Genomic DNA, 22,943 nt, shown 5'->3' with positions numbered 1-22,943 from the left:
CGGAGAGCTTTAAGGCCTGAAAGTTTTGGGGAATATGGTAGTACTTACCATGCTCTTCTGCACAAGGAGGAATTGATTACCTTTTCCAAAAAAAACTACAATGACAGCTGCTTTCGGTAAAGTTTCATTAAGTATCCCTTCTTGTGTGTGTGTGTGTGTGTGTGGGGGGGGGGGGGGGAGTGGTATTCCAATTTTTGTCAATTATCGCTTTTTGGTTTTTTTAGGTACCTTTAGTCTTGATGACATTTTAGCATTTTCTTAAATTAAATATCAAAGACGAGTAGCAGTTGTAAAATTACTTTTGTACTACTCTACTCCATAACTTAAAAAGCAATTAAGTAGATGCCTTGTAGGATTATGATTGTAAAAGAACTAGTTGTAATTTTAAAAAGAAAATGCAATGGGGATTATAGGCTCGTGTTTATAAACGGAGATAAATATCAAACTTCCCTCTACATAATTACGTTTACATCTAGAGGGATTTTTAGAAGGAAATATTTCCTTATAACACTTATATTTCAACCACTTTGCTACAAAGGTTAAAATTGAGCTAATCTAAATATAAAATGATAAACAAGACAATTTGAATGTATAATTTTCCAGAAATTAAAATCGTCGAGTTTGTCCTCGGTGCAAGAGGGGCGTAGCGAAAGTACGCGTATTTAGGCCGCCCGCGTGCAATATTATAACAGAATTGGATTTAAAAGCTTTTAATTTAAATTTTATGTTATTTAAAAGCCATATGCTTGCGAGCCTTAACGTCCAAATCGTTTTCATCCTCATTGGTGATTTATCGGTCATGATTATAGTAGAAAGCTACCTTTTCACGGACAAATTTCGGACAAAATCAATATTCTGTATTGACACGTTTTTAATGAATTTTTTATTTGTACTCTTATAAAGAAGGGTGAATGATTTGCTCCGGTTTTGGTGTTCCACTTTGTGTCCTAGAATCGTATTTTGCCACTTCGGCTGTGAAATTATAAGTGAAATTGCACATGGCGCCGGTTGTTTAACTTCAGTGTTTTCGATATGGTTGAAAAAGTTTCTAGCCGCAAAAGAAAATTTAGCACTTTCCAACTTTAAACTTCGTTACCTCTTGTGGGAACATATTTTAAACTTAAAGTAAACGTTAGATGTGTTTGGAAATCCGCAAGTAACATGTGATTTTAGTTAATAATGCTCCTCTTTCAAGATTCGTTTCAGATTGTTCTTTGGTTATATATACAAGTCCCCTAACCTTCTCAATCTATAATTCTACACTGTTCGGTAATATTTAGTAATGCGTACCGTTAGTACAAGGAGACACCTGATAAATGAAGCTACAAAATTATGTTTTCTACGTACCTTTTCTCGCCAACCTGGTTTCTTCAAAGCGTTCATGAATGGTTTTGCCGCTTTTATAAAACGTTATATTATTAATCATTTGCTGTTACACAATCAGGGCTTTCATTTCAAAACGTACCACCTATTTTAATTTGGCATTTTTATCAAAAACAAAAATTGTAAAAACGTGTCCATTTAGACAGCTAGGGCGAAGTTTATTTATTTATTTTATTTTATTGTGGGCCGTTAGGATTGGCACGTGCAGTCCATTTCTATATGACGATGTTTAGTTGTAAGTTAATTTCTGTAGTAAATTTCTTATAACCGTAGTCATTTAGTTTGCCGATAGAGGCCATCCAAGTGTTATAGATTTCTTATTACAATTCCTTGCTTCGTCGACCGAGGTCGTGTAGCGTTTCCTTCATTATTTTCGGCGCACGCACTTTTTGTACAAAACGACATTCAACCATTACTTGTAAGAACGGATACGCCATATTGATTGCTCGACATTTTTGTCTGCCATTAATAATAATAATAATAATAATAATAATGACATTTATTGAGCACACATTATACAAAGAACAGATATTATACATTACATTACATAATGGGTGACTCAATAGGGCGAAGTTCAGACTGGAATAAACCGTGTTATTCCGTCTGCTCTACCACTCAACCCCCTACATATGAAATTAACAACAAGAGACCAAGACATAAAAAAACCTAGCACTTTTAGCAAGTAAAGAAAAAACTAGATGATAATAAAAACCATTCAGTATTAAGGCACAAATGAAAACCTAAAAAAAATGTAAAAAAAAATAAAATTATAGCAATAATGATGTTAACGATGGAACTTAATGCTGTCTTGCAGGGAGTATGAGGCGCAAGCGTTTTTTAAAAAGACTTTCGGATAAATGTTTTAAATGAGATGGTAATTCATTATACGTCTTTGCAATATTGTAACTGAAGGAGCGTTTAAATAGTGACGTTTTGTGAGTAGGTATAGTTATAAAAAACCGATCCCTAACATTGACATTATGGACGTCAGCTCTGTATGTTACCTTTTCAAATAAATATGACGGAGTTTTGGTTTGAAGTATGCCATGGAACAAACAGGCAGAATGTAATATTCTTCTGTTGTTCATATCAAGCCACTGGAGGGATTTTAATTTATGTGTAATCCGGTCGTATTTTCGGATACCAAATATTAGTCTAAGGCAAGAATTCTGCATTCTCTGAATTCGATTGTAGTCTCTTTTGTCGATACATGGGCCATACACACTATTACAATAGTTAAATTGGGAAAGCACTAAGGATTCACAAAGCATAACCTTAATACTACGATTAATAAGAAATCGGCTATTAAATATTAGTTTAATATTTGTAAACGCTTCATTAATTATTTGAGATATATGCTTTTTGAAACGTAATTGGGAGTCAAAAATCAATCCAAGATTTTTGTATTCATTAACGACTGGTAATATTGCCCCGTTGGACTCAACAATTATTGCATGCTTGAGCGTGTTAATAATCGACGTTCGGCCAAATAGCATAACAGCTGACTTATTGCAGTTAATCTGGAGTCCATGTTCTTCAGAAATCTTAGCTATATTATACAGGTCAGAATTGAGTTGATTATTGATTGTATTAATGTTAAGGTTTTCAGTCGGAGCTTGATATAATAATTGTGTGTCATCCGCGTACATGTGATAAGTGCAGTATTCTAAACAAGTGTCAAAATTGGAGGTGTATATAATATACAGTAAAGGTCCCTGCACTGACCCCTGCGGAACACCTGCTGTAACAGCAATGGGGTTTGACATGTGGTCATTTAAAGACACGCGTTGTGTTCTATTGCTAAAAGGAAGCTTGAAATAAATTTAATAGAATAGTCGTTAAATCCGATAAATTTTAGTATTGCAAGGAGAACAGCATGGTTTATTCTATCAAAAGCTCTAGAGTAATCGAGCAAAATAAGAACTAGCAGATTTTTACGATCAATTGCAGAAATAATTGTGTCTGTGACGTGCAAAAGGGCAGTAGTGCAACTGTGCCGCGACCTGAAACCGGACTGTAAAGGGGGAAGAATGTTTTTAGAGGTTAAATATGCCCTGATCTGCCTATCCATGATCCTTTCCAAAATCTTTGACATACAATTTTGGATTTATTGTGGCTGTGTAAGTTCGGTGAAGTTTTTCTCCTGTTATTTTGCTTTCGATACTTAGCTGACGCTGTTTGCGGACATATTTTACAAGTTTTATGACCGTTTTCGGTATGTACCAAAAATTATGAATTACCTTTTCACTTTAAATAATGGTTTTTAGGTTTCTTACTTCTGGCTTACTCTTTTCTTCGTTATTATCTACCTGATTGTTAATTTCTACATCGATACTCCTGAATGGAAACTGCAAAATTTTGAATTTTCTCAATATTGGGCAAGGGAAATTTATCGGGAAGTTCCATCGCCATCTTAGCAATTCAACCACATTATAGATGAGTTTCTACCTTACCGGCAGATTCCAGTGAAATTAATCACGCGATACCAAAATTACCTGTGACCTAACTTACATGGAATTTGTTTACCTACACTTCGATAATTGTTCCTGAATTGTAACTGCAGGTGTAAACGATCTTGTAAATTGCTCCGATACATCTGATTTTACTCACGCTACTTGTTTAGCTACGAAGAATAACTTCCGAAACCCGATTTTTGTTGACGATCACTTTTGTGACTCCGAGAATTTTTTTCTGTTAGTTTGATTACATTTCTTTGTAAATTAGTTTTTGAAGTAACCGTGACTTTGTCCGAAGCCGATATCTACAATTTTTAGTTACGTTATTTGTTTTACTCTGAAGAATTTTATTCATGCTACCTCACCTACATTCCGAATGAACTAGATTGCATTGCTGTTGACTAGAAACTTAGTTGTTTGTGCTTCATAAAGTAGTTAACGTCACGTTTATGCTTTTATACAGATACTGTAGGGATAACCCGTGGCCGAGTCAAAATTTTGTTCTTGGTTAGTTAACGTAAGTTGAATTATTGATTCTTATTGAGTATCAAGATTGCTCGGTGTCAGACGTTAGAATTGCTTACGCGATATTTTATGTGCCGCGCTATTCACTGTCCCTTTTACTTGTTTGTTTGTGATTGTGTTGTTGTTGTCTGTTACAGATTAGACTAAACGCTCACTTCTGAGCGCACAAAGTTGCGACCTGAAGTTCAAAGGTAAAAATAAACAAATTCAAAGGAAATAAAAAAAAAATTTTTACACCTTGTAGACTTTCTGTGATATGTATGGCCTAAACTTTTCGAACCCTTTCCAAATCCCAACTTTCCCTATTTCTATAAAAAAAATAAATTAAAATTTAGAGCTATCGTTATACCGTCCATTTCTATAATACTTCCCTTTTATTTCTCTATCCTTCCAAATATCATCTTTGATTTTTGTTCTAGTACTTCATTTTCAGTTTGTCATCTGTTTCCATTATTATTTTTCCCTTCCTACTACAATTCCTCTTTTGCTCCTGCTTTTCTTCTGTTCCTTACTCTGTTTTTCCCCTCTTCGTGTTCAGTTCTTAATCTCCTATCCAATACCGTCTTTAAGTAAATGTATACTGCTTTCCCTAACTTTTTATAATTATTTTTCATACATAGGTACATATCCTCTGTCTTTGTTTTAAATCTCATTTGTATTGCTTCAAGTAACCTGATTTTGCACCATTGCGTGTATTGTACACTCTATCGTAATTTTCCTTTCGTTTCCCACATGATCGCTTTTCTAGATACCCGCACCATTAGTCCTCCCTTTTGCTCTTCCGGTAGCTATCATTTCTTTCCTCTTTTGCCTGGCTTGTAGCACCTTGATAATTTGCTTCTCATAATCGCGTATTTCTTTTCCTCTCTATCTTCCTAAATTTTTTCCTTATTTTATATGCCAATTTTATACCTTTCTTTTCATTCTCTTAGCTCGTTATGTTTTTCCTCTTTTATTTCTTCTCCATTCGCCAATTAATTTTTTTCGCCCTGTTACTATACCGCATTCTGCTTTTCTTTTTTCGCTCTTGTACTTCGATCCAGAACCATTACAACCCCCAGCACTTTCCATGTTCTTTGTCTCTTTATCTCCTCTTTCGTTTTTTCTCTATTTTACTACTTTTCTTCCAACATAAATTTCTTACATTCTTTTTCTCCCCTCCATATCTTTAATCTCTCTATGCGTCCTTTTTTCCTCGAAAGTCAACTAGTAGCCTGTGCACATTTTGCTTCCATTCAAATTCTCATTCCTCCTCAGTTTCCCCTTCTCTTCCTACATTAATTCTGCGAATATTATTTTATTTCTCTCTTATTATTGTTTTTGCTCAATCTCTAGTTGTAACTTTTCTTTCCTTATGATTATATAGATCTTTATCCTCCCCTAATTTCTTCTTTCGCGTCCCTTTTCTAGTTTGGGGACCTTTCCTAGTGCTTTTTCGTTTTCCCATTGCTCTTCCCAGAACTTGATTCCTACCTTTTTTCTCCAGTCTTCTCTTTCATCTTTTTTATTTCTCCTTTTGTCTCTTTTATCGCATTTCTTATTTCCCTCTTCACGAGTTACATATCATACATACATACATACTTCTTCTACGGAGGAAGTACATAGCGATAAAAAATGAGTGACCGTCGAGTCACCTTTGGAATTTTTGTATAGATGGAAAATCGTACTTAACTCGCACTTCCAAAAGCGACTCGACACTCGACAGTCACTCATTTTTGACCACCCAATATGATTACTATTCTGTGGGCTATTGAAACTTGATGTTAAATGATGTTCATTAAGTGATAGGTATTTTTACTTTATGAATTATGATTTAAGATTAATAATCAGTTTTCAAGTTCCACAACTTCACGACACAAACTGTAGGGTAGCTGCGCCGATTTTTCTTTAACGGTCCCTGGGGTTTCAAAGCTTAATCCTTTCCGCCCCGATTTATTTGGGAACAGGAAAAAATCATTACATAGGAACTTTATTCTGTTTTTTTCCCAAAGTTTTGGATTCTTATTCCGAATTCTCCTGCGTAGGATTTTCAGAATTCCAGATAGTACTACTGATTAACAGGTTATTCTCTGGAACGCAGTTTTAATGCTGGGTTATGAAGTTGTCTTCTCTCTTGACTAGCACTTGGTTTCGAGGTCATGTGAAAAATTATTCTGTCGAGTTTTCAGTACTATTTTCAAAAATGACCTCCGTTGTGTTACAGTTTGCTCAAGTATACTTTTTCGTTTAGGATACATTTGTTTTTGTAATTTAGCTAATGACCTTTCATGTCACGATATTGTATGTAGATCTTGCTCGTAATTATTAAATATTCTTTGCTCGTACTTACTAAATTTTGCATTAGTTCGTTCAAGGTTCCTGTTTAATTTTTCGATATCATGTGCAGTGATTCAACGTTTACTGAAGTCTTGTTTATTGTTTATCTACGATCTAAATTATGAGCGTTACAACAAGTGTCGTGACATCCTTGCAGAACTTCCTTGAATGTTAAGGTAAAATTTATATTTTTATTTGTTTCCGTAACTTGGCGTCGAACACCTTGCAACCTTTTGTTCTGTTTTCTGCTTTGCTAATCTATTCCGTGTCTAAAATCCGTGCTTTGTGCCAAATGCGTTTCACTTTTGTTGTATTTTTTAGATTACCTTTAAGCGAAATAGTTCATATCAGCTTTTTGTAAAGATAGAGACTTGACTCAGAAAAGGTGGTCGAATATTTTTTTACCGCGCCACTGGATTCTGCGTAAAAATATCTAAAATAGGCCGTTTTTTCCATTTTTGCAAAACTAAATAATACATGCAGTAGTTAAAACAACAAACCATCAATACATTGAACATTAAAGATGACTAGATCTAATTAATTAAGGTACGTATATTAATATTAAGGAATTCCTCAACAGAGTAGTAGTAGTTGAGACTGCAGTGTATGGGTAGTAAGATAATGTAGATAACGTCATTATTAGATTATATACTTATTATTCAGCAACCCTTAATTAATAGATAATAGATACCTGCTACGTAATTAGGGCTGTGCCCTGTGTAGTTTGTAACAATAAATAAATAAATAATATGATAAGATCCCAAACAGTCAAACTTTTCGTTTTCGCGCAAAAGACAATACCGGTAAAATCGGCGGACACTTTAACGTCACTCCCAACCTAGTCGGAACTTTGGGTTTCAGAAGTGGTTACCGCTCCTTGTACTGTTTCTACAGGCTGCTTTAGAGTATACCAGTGGCTGCGACAATCATGAGCTTTCTGCTTTCACATTTTCCATCCATCACCCTCCAACGTAAAATAATGGTATAGTAATAAATTGCATCGCCAACACGAGGACAACTATAAGCAGAGTTGTGCGCTTAAGGGAGAAAATCGAGAAAAAAGGGTCAAACGGGAATAAATTGTGCCCTAATTCGTCTACGCTTCATAAACTAAAGGAACCGAGTCTAGCAATCGTAATTCAGCGGTATTTATACGACTGCATTTTAAACCACTGCGGTTAGCCGAATAAAGTTTTGATCAGCGACATGGTGGATCGCACGCCATCCACTTGAAAACGTTAAAACGCGTGTGGCCAGCGTCAGTATTTAGAAACGAAACTAAAACCTAATTTTATGCAAATCTAAAGGTCCGCTTTATACACTCGATTTAATTTAAAGAAGGGTTGGTTGGTCTTGTCGCAATATAACTTCGGTATTGTTTGAAACAATGCCATTGTTTCGTAGGTGGGATGATGTAAATATTTTATTTCCGAAATGTAATGCTACCAAATCCGCATGTGTAAGCAAAAGAGCTTTTACACTTCTTGTTAGTTTTGCGCGTATTCCTGGAAACAATACGGTTAAATATTTCGATCTTAGATCATGATGTATAAAAAGTACCTAAAACGAAAATACCATAATAAACCACAACAATATATTAAAATATCGAACGTGTTTCAACAATAAAGCTGTCACCATCAGCTGCGTGTCGTACAAGGCGACTGAACAACTACCAGTCAGCCCCAACCCCCCGCTGAGGTTTTGGTAGGTGTAAGACGTTCGTACAATTTGGCAAGACTTTACCGATTAAAACTTCTTTCCCGATGTGTATCAATTTAGATGGATCAGTCTTAAATTTTGAAGTACCAGGGGTTAACCGCGGAATCCGCTTGGCGAGGGAGACTTTAGAGTTCCAGGCTCCCATTGTAGGCCTCAGATCGCGCCGTTTCACGGTAATCAGGACAATGTGGACAGGTGTGTGGTTTCCGCCTTCGTGTCAAGTCTCGTACATCTTGGTTGGCCGCCTTACCAAGGCGGGGTCCGTAGGTACAGCTTTTTGTTTGCAACGTTAGAGTTGGGCTCTTTCCAAGACGTTATATGCTATTCTTCCTCCTTCCAATTACGTAAGGTCCGCATTAGTAATTGGGACACGTGGGTGTAGACGCGTTTTAATTATCGATTGTGTGTTTGGAACGAGTTTAATGGTGTTTTCTTCAAAGTAATGGTTTTGATGTAAAGGAAAAGGGGACAACGTGTATTGGGTGAACGAGTAAAGATGGCCGCTGCAACCAATTAGCACCATTTTGTAGGCGTATTCTAAACATGTTCAAAACGAAATCGTAAACGATTTACAAAAAGAGCATTTCCACATTAACAGTCTTTATCCGAAAAAATTCCAGCAATTTAACCAAAAAATCCGTTCACAAATAAGAAAATTAGCACTGGGCATGCACAACCTATTCTTAGCATATAGATTTACAGAATTTCTAAGAAAAAAAGTCTGATACAATTGAATACCGAACGATCTTCGAGATCTTCATCCATCAATTTTACAACACACCTTAAGGGGTGGTTTCTGTCCCACCAGATCAGCATAGCTTGTAAAACAAATTGTTTGATTTGGTATTAGTTTTACTCTTGTTCGAAGTGCCTATACAGGGTGGTGACTTGCGTAACGCATCATAGGGATTTCAATGTAAAATTCATAACATGCGATTATTGGCTCCCCAAATTATTTTAGAGCAAAAATGTATTATCGGGAGCTGCTCCAGTACTTTCTAAGGGACGCAGCGGTAGGAGACGAAGTATTCGAAACTGCCAGTAAAGGTGGACCTTAAAAGTGATAAAGTATCACGTGCTATCCCTACCTTACACGCGTATAGTACCTACTCCGTTGTTCAGTCAGTTCATTTCAATGTGACATTGATAAGACAATTGAATGAGGAATTATTTACACATATGTAGGTACTTACTCGATTTATTTCTTGTATTTCATACTGTCCCGTAACCCGTTACCCGTAGATGTTCGATTACTATCAATTAAAGTCCGTAAGTGTCGCTAAGCAACACTTATCGGACTGTTATTTATACACCAAATTTGACAGCTTCAAACAATTAATTAAAAACCCCAACATACATTTGACCATAATTATTTATTTGGAACGTAAAAGAACAATTTGTGGTTCCCGCACCACTAACGCCTGGGTTATTACTAGATATCGAGTTAGAGTTTGATTCCCTCTGAGGCTCTGCTGTATATAGAGAACTGCAATGAAATTTTCGCCATGAATTGATTTATTGGAAAGCGGGATCGAAAGATCACCTTTGAAACTCGATCAGGGTAAACGCATGTTTTGAGATCCATAAAATACCTCCAAACCCTACCCACACCTAACCCTTAAAAAAACCCTTAAAGGGTTGAAAATGCCTATTGTTGTTTTTTGGGAATATGTATCTTTAAATCAAAGCTAGTTAGGGAAAAATATGAAGATAGAAAAATTAAAGCATATATAATAGGTATATATTTTCCTATAAAACCTACCTATATATTTTCCTGTACCAGTGGCGAAGTTATGATATTAATTTTGGTTATTTTTAAAAAGACTTTAATTTTTTAATTTCTGATTGAAATAAAAACAAATTTTTCAAAAATATTTAGTTCTTTAAGTCACTATGCCAAACAAAATTTATATATGTTACGGCCAGGCAATTGATAACCAAATAAAGTCACGGATATTTAACAATTTCAACATAAATTAGGACCTCTAAAAATGTTATTTTTGCCATGCACGCCATTTCTGGATGCGGCGCCACATCTGGGCTTTTCAACATAGGAAATATTATTTTGTTTATACTGTAGACCAGGAAGAAATATAACAAATGCCAGATTAAGGACCTTGACGTTCTCTAACCAGCAATATGTAGTACAGCAAAATTTAAAATAAGGATTCTAATTTAGCATAGCTTTCACCGACTGTAAAGGCAGCTCAGTACCAATTACCATGCGTTTAGGACTTTTTAACAAGATTTTCTTTGAAAAGATTAATTATTATTAAAAAGCTCCTAGCGAGTTCAGAATTTTGGACTTTCTGTCCGTCCGCCCGTCCATATGTGGACAAGATAACTCCCGAACGGTTTCGAATTTTCCAATTCTGTTTTCATTATTTTGTTTATCATCACCCAAGGAAAAGATGTTTATAGTGATCCAGGAGCTCGTTTGCTTTATTTGTTACAAGTTTATTCTTATTTGACTATATCGCTTCAATTCATCTGTATAGTTTCATTATACTTTCTTTACAAAGGCCTCACAGCTGGAAAGTAATACTGACCCGGATGATTTTCATTTTTAAGTTCAAATATGGTTGAATAATACCTTACCAGCCCAGGAGTGGACCAAGACATGGATCCCGAAGGGATTCTAAAGCAAATTTTTTGCAACTGTTCGTCAGGCGTTTGCAAAAAAGCATGCTTGTGGCGAAAAATTCGTCTAAATTGTACCCTAGCTTGTAGAATTGTAGACAGTTAAAGATTCTGACGAATTAATAATTTAATATACAGAAATATCTAATCAGGTACCTAACTAATTAAAAACTTATGCTATGCTAAGTATTCATTTGCCTAAACGGGACTTATTTTAGTTTAACTATCTCAAAATAAGTTACCCTACCGCACTGCATAGATACCTACTGACTACAATATATTATCGTTTTAATGTACATATTTAAAAATGACTTAAAAAAATTAGTACTTACGCCACTGTTATGATTTTTTATTTCATGAAAATAGGCACGAGATGAATGTTTTTACCTAAATATTTTTGAGAAATTTCTCTAGATTTCACAAAAAAAATAAAAAATTAGATTTATTTTTTAAAATGCCAAAATTAACATTATAACTTCGCCACTGGTAGGTACAGCACCCATACCTATATACGCTTTCATTCGTCTATCTTCACATTCTTTTGCAAATAGCGTTGTTTTCAAGATATTGACAAAAAACTAAAAAAAAGTCCGATTTTCATCCCTTTCTAGGATTGTTTGGAGGTGACAGACACGGCTGTTCACTTATGGGGTTTGGTGGTATTTTAAGTACTCCAAAATCAACTTATTTACCAAATTTCAGCTTGTTCACGGTTAGACTGGGTCGACTCTGACGCTTTATGGTGTAATCGGGGTTGGAAACTAATGGAAAGTTTCCACAATTTTTAACATAAAAAGAGAGATGTATGACAGATTCCCACATCAAATTTAAAAACAATTAATTTCTCTACAAAATGATATTTACCTCGAGGGAAAGTGCAACTATCAGTGTTCGAAGCATTGTGTTGTGAATTTTCAATCGTTTTTAATAAATTTACAATATTAGTGGTCATTTTTGGAGATCCATTTTTTGGTATATTAATCAGCAGAATATCTACTCAGTTATTTTTTTATTGACAGAAATTTTATATGAAGGTTTTTATGGGGAAACGGAATAGATTGACTGGACTAGTATACAATATATTGTAAATCGCAGTAATTTTTATAAAGAATTAAGAAATAAGGAAAATATACCAGCGCACGCCTATGGCGGCTCACGTCCCCAGCATGTATTTCCGAAATCGGTACCATCCCCATACATTGGATGCTGCACACTTTCAATTTCTCACTTCAAATACTTATCCGCTACGGCGTTACTTCTATGTAAAAATAATTATACTCTTTCGTAGGCCGGGTGGTTTATTACTCCTAATTCTGGGAGCAAAAAAATTGCAAACATTCTGACGGAAAGACCAACCTTAATTACATACCTACCTACTATACCTTTGTGCAAATTAGGCACTGAAGAACAAAAATACCTACTGTTTACTTTTAATAAAAATTGTTGTTAATTTGAGGGTTCAAAATTGTGCTAACCAACGATAAATTTCGAATAATTTCAATGCTACTTTGTTTTGAGGTACAACCATTTTATCGTTGGATGGAATTGTCTCACATTTGTATCCCATGTAATAATTGCCTAGGACGCAAATGAAGCGAGCGAAAGGTTTCCGACACATAATCACAGTTAAAAGATAAGAAAATTTCCTTGCATTTTTAGCACCTCCCATGAATGCATTTGTCTCACAAATTTCTCTGTCTATATAAAAGTTCGGTAATTTGCCGTAATGTGACGCTAAGATACAGAGTTAAATATTGGCAAAACAGTGCTTCCGTTCTCCCCATAAAATTACAAAAACTGACTGTTTTTTTAATGATCTTTTTCAATATACTAATAAATAAAGAGCTAATGTATGCCTCTCTAATAGTAAAATTTTCAAGTTTTGCTTTTTTAAGAAGAAATTGATCTTTAAAAATCACTAAAATGTCGCAACTTTAACGCCGTATATTTTGTTTTTTTCGCTTTTTTTAAAAAAAATGGCCGAGAAGCACGGCGGCATTCTTGATGAATCGATATCAATCAACACATCAGTAAAATACCTTTGTCATACCTTAAATTTATAGGGACAACGTAGAGATGTTTAGGCAGTTAATATACGGAGTCCTGATGCCTCTTAAGGTTTTTTGTAGAAAAAAATTTTTTACGTCAATCAACCGTATTAGTTTTCAATTTTTTGCATAATAAAGACGGAAAATTGGAAAAATAAAACCCCCATCTTTTTCAATAATCTGTGATGCCATGGAATTTTATAATACAAAAACTACGCCAATATCCGTCATGCCATGGAATGTCTGCTATGAAACAAATCAAATTCTATCAAAAAGTATTATATTTAGAACAGCGAATTCAACATAAAGAAAGACCAAATTACTAAAAACGGTTTCCTAATATAACAATTTACAATAATTGTTCGAATAAGTCACCATTAACTGCAAGACAGTAACCAAGTCGATCATAAAATCCATTTCGAACTGCTGCTAATTGATAACTGGATATCTTTTTGTTTTAGAAAATTCCATGGCATCGCAGATTATTGAAAAAGATGCGGGTTTTATTTTTCCAATTTTCCGTCTTTATTATGCAAAAAATTGGAAACTAATACGGTTGATTGACGTAAAAAATTTTTTCTACAAAAAACCTTAATAGATTTTTGCTCTGAAATAATTTGGGGAGCCAATAATCGCATGTTATGAATTTTACATTGAAATCCCTATGATGCGTTACGCAAGTCACCACCCTGTATACAAAGTTTCATTTAAATATCTCAACAAATAAAAAATTGCATTGCGCAGTTACTAATGCTCATTTTTAGCGCATTTTTGGACAAAAATACGCTCTTATATTCATTATAGCTGGCTGGCTGTCTGGCTGAAATTTGAGCAATTACAATAGATGGAGACTTCAAATTTTCACTAAAAGCTTTCCGATGTAGTGTAGATGTGCAGCCTCTAGTCTATTTGAGTTAGATTATTCGTGAGATCGATAATTTTAAATTTTGCTAATGAAATACTGATCTGCATTACCAAAAATGCGCTTTCATCATGCATATGCTGATTTACAACTTGTTTTCAATTCGTCTGCATAGTTCCTAGGTTTAAGGAATATTTACTAACACAGAAAACCGGACATTCATATGTTTTTTCTAAGAAGAATGATATCAGAACCCTATTTTTGGAGGTTTGGTCAGTTTTTGGAATGTATCTTTTTGTGCCCGTTAGTCTACGTAGTTAAGAATATGCGTACTAATTTCCAAAGCGATCCGATGTTTCTAAACAAAGTTAACGTGCACACGGGTAGACAGACAGATGGACAGGCAAACAACAGACAGACAGACAACATACAGACAGAGAGACAACGGACAGACAAATAGCCAATACAAAATTATAAGCTACGTCGAGGATAAAAAATAACAAAGGTGTAAAATTATGGTACATGAAAAAATGTATTTTTTACTATAACTTTTTTAGACAGAAAACAAACAGACAAACAGACAATACAACATCTCGAGGATCGTTAATAAACCCCAAAAGTGTAAAATTATGATACATGAAAAAATTAATTTTTTACTATTTTTTAGTAATAAACGCAGAAAAAATTCATCCCTTGGTGCAATCCTCGACGCTATAGCAAACCAAATAGCGAAAAAAGTAGAACAATAGCTTTTAAGATGAAGATCTAGTAGCGACCAGACGAACGGACGGACAGATGGACAGACGGACGGACAAAGTGGCCACAATAGCGCATTTTTTTTTATCTTTATGGAAATGAGCTAAAAATTTAAAAATGTGGGGATTAGAAGAGAGAGTCTTTTCGGAGGCATTCCGTGGACAGCGGCGAATTCATAAGCGCAAAACCAGAATGCGGGTGAAATAGTAGGTACGTTTTAAAACAGTTTCCACGTGAAGTCAAAAGTTGGGAGGCAGATAACCTAACGCAAGGGACTACGATTTCGATATACCAATATTTGTGTCGAAGCGGTGGGACAGTTTTAGTGCGCAACATGTGAACTTGAATTAAGCTAGTAAGTTAAATCCACCATCTAGAGAAACCATTGGGTATCCTCGCGCACTCAAAAATAAAGGCCTAAATAAAATTTAAACAAAATAAAAATAAAACTGGCAATAGTAGAAGTAAGGTGCATAATTAAAAGTAAATTAATTGGTATCTAATCAGGGTCAGTCCGAAAGTCCATTAGTTCCAAAGTGATTCAGGGGGTAGCTTTAGACGCTGTGCAATTAAGGTAAAGTGGAAAGTGTAATCGGTAATTTATTTTCAATATAAATCGTTTCCTCGAAGAAAAGGTAATCAATATCGGTGTGTGAATTCAGTTGGAAGAAGGTAAACAAGTTTTCTATTTAAATTCAATATTAATTCGCAGAATTCTTCTAACTAAGTAAAGGATATAAATTTTAAGATTTAATTTGTTTTTAAAGATATATAGTGCATGTCGTATGTCGATCGCGGTAAGGTGTGTTGTCTAACCATCAGGATCGGTCATCAAAAACAAAAAATAATGACCAATCAAAAAATTACTATAGGTATTGTAGATCGCCGTGTCCTGACTGTTGTGCTACGACAACAAAAATTGCTTTATCAATTGATTACTTGATTGCTCTACGGAGAATCAATTAAGTCTTATTACCACCCCGTTAATCGTTTTAAAAAAGTACTTATGCAGAAATAGATAACTAGTTCAAGGTGGTATTGAAGCGTGAAAGGTTTTACCTTGTGCTTGCGTCGCGTCGACTATCGAAAGGTTGATTCTCACGTGCGCTGCACTCAGCTCGGCGTCGCGATGCAAAACGTCGTAACCCTAGTGTGCATTTCCACTATCGCGATTCCGTGCTGTTTTTGGCAAGAAGCTCGTAGTCTTTATAACGCGACGTTCGCGACATACACATAACAACGGACAACAAAACATTACGAACTTCTCCGTGCGACGAAGCGTCGCGTCGTGAACTGTCGTGTAGCGTAAGTGTTTAAAAACATGAAACCTTTTTTAGCGACGCTTTGCAGCGCGGCATCGTGTCGCGTCACCGAGCTGAGTCCAGCGCAAGTGAGAATCGACCTTAATTCTGTAACGGTGGAGGATGCTTATCCATTGCCATTTGTTTCCTCTATTCTAGAGCAACTGCGTGAAGCGTGTTACCTTAGTTGATATCAAATTAGCATATTGGGAGGTTAGGGCAACGGAAATTTCTCAACCGTACACAGCATTAACTGTCCCTCGGCGTGGGCTGTTTCAATTTACACGTATGCCCTTTGGGTTAATTAATGGGTTCGCTACTTTTCAGAGAGATATTGATCAGATCCTATAGGTACAAAATTACAACCTTTTGTATTAGTTTATCTCGATTGTTATTGTATTGAAAGATATTGAATCCCACATCACAACTCTAACAGAAGTATCCGTCTTTCAATCGCAGCATCGGTAATCAAACGTGAAAAATGAGTCGATGTGGTGCAGTCGCTCATCAGACTAGATACAAAGGGGAGCTAGCACAGCACTAATACGCATTGTAAATAATCGTACCTATGAAATATTACAGCAACGTTAGCTTTCAAGCTCAGATTTACAAAAGTGACGAGAGAAGCAATAAGACCTTGGTAATGCAAGGAAACAGGCGTCAAATCAGTTTTTATTTTTCGTATAAGAAGAGAACGTACAAAGTTTTTGATGCCCTGTCCCGATCTAATTAACATGGTAGTCGCAAAATTGCATGAATCTACTTTAAGATTTTTTACTCGTGCGCTATGTGAACAAGTAATCACACGCATGAAGACAGTCATAATATTAGTTAATTAAAAAGTTTATTTTTTTACGCTGCAGGTTTCGCGGAGTTATCTACTACATTCCAAAGAAAGTAAAAGCAAAAGAAAACACTTCGTATTCAAATAATTTCGGGTAGTTTTTAACTGATATCGCACCATCTATCGGCACAGTAGTGAAGTACAACCGAGATTGCTTTCGTATCGTCTCTACCTTTTAAGGGACAGATATTTTAGCGAGGGATCTGTAATTAAAAACAGGGGGTCTATACACACATGCGCCGAGCTGCCGCTAGTCATCGCCACTATACTCGATCGAAACTCTTTGACGTCAGACCACTTGTTTTATTTCATCCCATCTCATAATTTATACATTGTCGTCTTATTTATACACCATTTGCTGTATGTGTACATAAATAACTTGCTCTATATTTCCATTGTGAAAACGTACTCATTAAAAACCATGTGTGTTCTTTACATTAAAATTTGTATCGATTCTCCGATGTGCTTACGTATTTATTTGCCTTGTAGTTTTATCGTCGTTGTTTATACACACGCACAGACTATGGGTTGAATAAACTAATAAATTTTGGCTTTTCTCTGCGGTCTATAGTATCCGTTTCTGGCTGTAAAAATTTCATGCAAACTTCCCTACGCATGTTTTCGCACGGTATTGTAAAACGAGTTATTCTTTTATGATGTTGATATACATTTACGAGTAGTACAAGTAAAGCGAATTTATTTATATTTATTTAGACAAATGTCAATAAAAAATCCAATCAAAGAAAGTTTAAAATTTACGTAATTTTTATGAAAGTAATACCACAGACTAAATACTACAGGGAGCTGTTAAGGAACTGTTTTGATGACACTGTGTAATATAGTAGAGGTGCTTTAGGGTAAGCACAAAGCTTCCGTCATTTGGGAAACTTTATGCTCAAAGGCATTATTCAAAATCATGTTTCAGAGAGTAGGTACATTAGTAAGAAGTAAGAGCCAATTTTTCATAGCTCTCATCATTTGAACAAAATAATGTGAACAAAGTTCACTTGCTACTAAACTCGATAAGGGCTGCATGGAAGGATAGACTCGAGGTCTTACAAATTTAATTGTTTCCAACACATAATTCAGGCTCAGGTGTTGTCGAATAAATACTAAACGAGCCGTTTACATGGTTACGAACCGCCTTTCATGCCTTAATCTAAGCCAAAGCGGCACCCCACGCACTCGCTTACAAGCAAAGGTAATCTGACAAACTGTTAAGCGTTATAAATTATCTTGATAATAAGACACCTACGTTTCTTCGAACGTAGACAAAGGACCTTTGTGCCTACTGGGCATTTCTACACTACTTACTTGCTCTCCCTCTATAGCTCAACCGACGGCGTGAACCAACTGCAACGTCATCCGGCTTTGCTCTCTTTTGGGTCAGATTTTACTGGTTTTATATGCCCTTTTATGTTTCCCGTTAACCGGTGAAGTGGGAGCGAGCTTACGCTTACTCTTTTCTTTGACTGAGTCTTTAATTTTCGGTTTACTACGAGCGAATTCATAAATGTCAGTACTCGGCACCGATTGGCCACGGAAACGAGAACTGCTTGAAGTGGCTTGTGGTTTACAGAACCAACGTTGTAGGCTCAGTGACCGTACTGACAGAATAATAATACCTACATAGCAGACTTATATACATTGCATATAACATGCACATTCCACGTGGGATATTGTAATCCATAGAATGTGGAAAAGTATGTCGCAAATGTCCGATGTATGTGCATGGGATATAAGTTTGCCACACTTCACATAATACATAGTATATATACCTATACGTTTTGGATGTCTTATGTATATGCATGTATATGCATCAGACATGCTGTGTATATTGGTATACTGACAACTGGATATACCATGAATATTCCTGTAATATGCAAAGATGTTCAATGGAATATTCTATGTATATTGTATACATTCAGAATGGATGCTCTATAGAGATTCCTCTAACATTCGGGAAGTTTACTAGCATCTTTGCGTACATAAATAAATTCTCTTCACTGAGTGAAGCTTTTGGTTTATTAAGTCTCCTAGTATATAATGGAAACTGTGCTTAAGAAATTATTATTGTTTTATTTAACACTGTAGTCTTTAGTCATCTTGATCGTGTGCCTGTTCGACACTATAATAGCGCGAGTTCATAACAAATAGGTTGCTAACATACCTGTCATTCTTGTGCTTAATTCCCATCCAGTATCTCACTAAGACATATTTTCAACTTTCAACATGCACACACGAAATAAAAATCATTACTTTCACTGTCCAAATTACACAAACAAACTCATTAATAACTCGCGGAATAACATCCCTGATTTTAGAAAAATGAACTGTATTTGCAATAGCACCTTACTATCTTCATCGCCGTAATTCACAGAAAATTAGACGCTAACGTTTGTAACGTCGGTAGGTAATACAGAAAACGCATGTATCAAATCCAAAACGTATACATATACACAACATATAATCACATGTATATACGTAGAAGATCCTGGTGAGGAGGTTATAAGATTTATACAGAAAAGATGCATACAATGTGTGTGCCCAAACATCCATAGCACATCCAAAATGTATATTTATAGAATATCCATACTGGACATTGGACATAAAATACATATGTCTATAATGAACACACATAGTATTAAGATGGACAGGATATTCCATGTACATTATGGATTTAAAATGTATATACATAAGATATCGAATGCTATGTGGGTAATGTCTTTATTATAACTTTATAAACCTTCTCACAAAACCAAAATTTAAGGCATCGTAATGTCCGCTGTTGTACCTGAACATTTTGAAACCAACATTCAACAACTACTATAAACCAGTAATTCCAAATAAGTAATGGACAGTCGAACGCACAGTTTCACAAGGGCTAAATTTTTCATAATAAAAAACGACGGTTTTAACTTTAATTAAGCCATGTCTACGATCAGCGTTTTCTTTGATTACATTTATCCACTTATTTCGAAGCAATTAGACCGCACAAGTCTGCATACGTATGGTTATTATAAAGCTTACTTGCACAATATCATGTATTTAATTCAACTAATTAATATAGTACATTACAAAATAGAGACAGGTTGGTCTCTTTAAGAACGTACAAATCTTTAATTTTACATAATTAGAATAACGGTACCTCTTAGCGCTCGAAAATTCAGAACCGATCTGAATTAGTGAGAAAACTTCCCCGGAGGTCTCGTATACGTTTCGACTAGCAAGTTCTACTGTCGCAAGTTGTTTGTGCGATAATTGTCGCAAGTTGACGGTGGTTTTTATACCTGGACAGGCATGAGAAAACTTGACAGTCTATTGGCGCTTTAAAACGGCCTTATGCAGGGGATGATGTTACCTCTCGCTCATTCAGTGGTTTGGAGTAGATATGACCACTTAAGATACCCATTTTAGCTGTAGCTACAGCGACATCTCGTCTCCAGACATCCGAAATCCATTATGAAAACAATGCTCTACAGAAATTAAATGACCCAGAAAGGAAAACCTTTAATTCCACTAAACTCTTACAGATTTATTCTTGACATTCCACTAGTCACATCATTTGTTGGGAATCCGGTCCTCTTAAATTTCGACACCTTTTAGATACCTTCAGATTTTATACCCTACTGACTACCCTTTTACTAGATAACCAATACAAGTGATATTGACATGTAGATCAGTATGATTTGGTGCGCTCTTTTTACAAAGTATCAGTTGATACTTGTAAGTCGTCAAATTGAACGTGCAGGTTATCTGCCAAAAAACGCGATATTTTGCGTTATCGAAATGAGGTTATTACAGATAACCTGCGCGTTAAGTTTACCGTTAGTGATACATCACACGGCTGAATATGTTAGGTTGTCTGGTAACTCTAGACCAATCAAACGCTTGTATTTTCAAGGTGAATACATCATCCAACGACTCAAATGATAATAAAGGGAGAAGTTTTTGCAGTACATTTTAGGAGTACAGTGAGTAACCTAATAATCACTTCTGCTGTTCAATTAAAAGATTTAAAGCGTTTAATGTAGATTATAGGGGAGTCGAATGCGTCCGTCTGTTCGTGAATACGATAACTGCCAAGCGCTTGGAGCGATTCGGTTCAAACGTTGCACAGTTGAACTATATACCAAATGCAACAAGCATATTGAAAATGGTACAAATCCATAGACCCCATAGGGTCACCACGAGGTGCTTTGTCGCTTTTTTTGATCCGCTTTAGAGGTTTATTTGATATGAGTACAAAAACACATTGCACCTCCTTCCGAAATTCGTTTTCTAGTGAGAGGAAAGACAAGTTTAAGTGGTGATTAGTGTTAGACGAAAGCTTTTGGCTGGGTTGTGGAATTTGCTAGGGAATTTGCTTCACGTCTGCCCAAATCGATTTCTTTTATTTGATAAGATATTTAAACGAAAATTTGTATATCAGCACCTCGAGTTAAAGTATCCAATTCAAAAAATCTTGGTTATTTCAAGTATTTTGGGTATGGTGCATTATGAACTTTTGTAGAGAATTTAATAAGCTGCCCTATGATGTCATAATATACAGGGTGTTCCATATAAAAAAATCAAATTTTTGTTATTATCTGAAAAATGCGATGTGGTTTTGTTTTTTAATAGAGTAGGTGCTTAACCCATTTCGGATACTATTGCAAACCTCGATTGCGCGCTCGGTTTTTATTATCCTCAACCGGTAAAGTGCACCTACTGACCTTAGTAATTAATATATTATTTATACAATCAAAAGGTGAAATATGTACCGGGTGAGTTAACGATTGCGCGGAGTAACTTAATGCCATGAAGATAAGATTTTTCGATAGAGTGCTTTTGTATCATGATATGGTTGAATATTCTCCACATTTTAAAAATATTATACAGGGTGCACCCACAAAGTAGGGCGCCACAATGGTACATTTTTTTAAATAGAACCCCCTGTATTTGAATGCATTTTTGAATTGTACGTCTTTTTTATTATATGGTTAATTCCGAAAAACTAGTAGTTTTAAAGATAATTCGATTTGTAAGAAGAATTGGGAATTTGCAAGCGTCAGTATATTGTCAAAATTATTACTTAAATTTTGATTCCAGGTTTTATATCTTTTATCCTGGGTTAAGTAAAAGTCCAATAAATACATCTACTATGAAACATTAAAGAAATAGCTTACATGGTGTTTTTTTATAGGTCCAAAGTTGCAAAACTTCATATTAATAAATCTCACTTTTTTTAAATGGAACACCCTGCATATTTTTTTGTCATCTTTTAGCTCCTCCAAAAACCTTCAACTCTTGATAATAATGTCCCATACCTACCTATCTCTGATCGTTTTCGAAATATCTTTGGTTTTCCTGGTTTCTATATTCTAATCTTAAATAAGTTATATGTAATTTACATAATAGCCAGGTGGCTATGCAAAAAAAGGCAATTTTTATCTATCCCGTCCAAAATGAAAATCATATCGATTAATTTATTTTTCAAGCAATTTATTTTAAGTCCAAAAACTGGAGATTAAGTAAAAACATTTGACTACAAAGCAAGTTTTTATTTTATTTTTATTTTATTATTTTGCCTTTTTTTTTAGTGGGCGGGGTTTCAGCCTAATGTCATCCAGTCAGTGATATTAGTTTCATTTTTTTTTCATATTCACCTCGTTATGTAAATTAGAGCTTATTTCAGATTAAAATATAAAAGCTAGGAAAACCAAGATATTTTTTATGTTTTTCCTATCAAATCTATTCTCCAGTTTTTAGACTTAAATGAATTATTCGAAAAATGAATTAACAAATATGAATTTAGCTTTGGACGAGGCAGATAAAAATTGCCTTTTTTTGCATGGCCACCTCGTTATTATGTAAATTACATATAACTTATTTAAGATTAGAATATAAAAACCTGGAAAACCAAGATATTTCGAAAACTATCAGAGATAGGTATAGGACATTATTATCAAAAGTTGAAGGTTTTTGGAAGAGCTAAAAGATGAAAGAAAAATATACAGGGTGTTCCATTTTAAACAAGTGAAATTTTTTAATATGAAGTTTTGTAACTTTGGATCTACAAAAAATACCCTGTAAGCTATTTTTTTAATGTTT

General features: G+C 35.1%; 1 protein-coding gene across 1 annotated transcript in view; it reads left to right on the top strand.

Moving 5' to 3' along the window:
- Window positions 1–6,809: 6,809 nt before the first annotated feature.
- LOC116176360 (cAMP-specific 3',5'-cyclic phosphodiesterase) overlaps window positions 6,810–22,943 on the top strand; it is a 416,659-nt gene continuing 400,525 nt past the window's right edge. The window contains exon 1 of the mRNA XM_031494887.1: window positions 6,810–6,856. Coding sequence (XP_031350747.1) covers window positions 6,849–6,856 — 8 coding nt within the window. The 5' untranslated portion in view covers window positions 6,810–6,848. The remainder of the gene's footprint in view (window positions 6,857–22,943) is intronic.

The sequence above is a fragment of the Photinus pyralis genome, unplaced genomic scaffold, assembly GCF_008802855.1.
Source record: "Photinus pyralis isolate 1611_PpyrPB1 unplaced genomic scaffold, Ppyr1.3 Ppyr1.4_LG7, whole genome shotgun sequence".
NCBI classification, from domain to species: domain Eukaryota; kingdom Metazoa; phylum Arthropoda; class Insecta; order Coleoptera; family Lampyridae; genus Photinus; species Photinus pyralis.
Note: the sequence above shows the minus strand (reverse complement) of the source record. Positions and strands in the feature narration are given on the sequence as shown.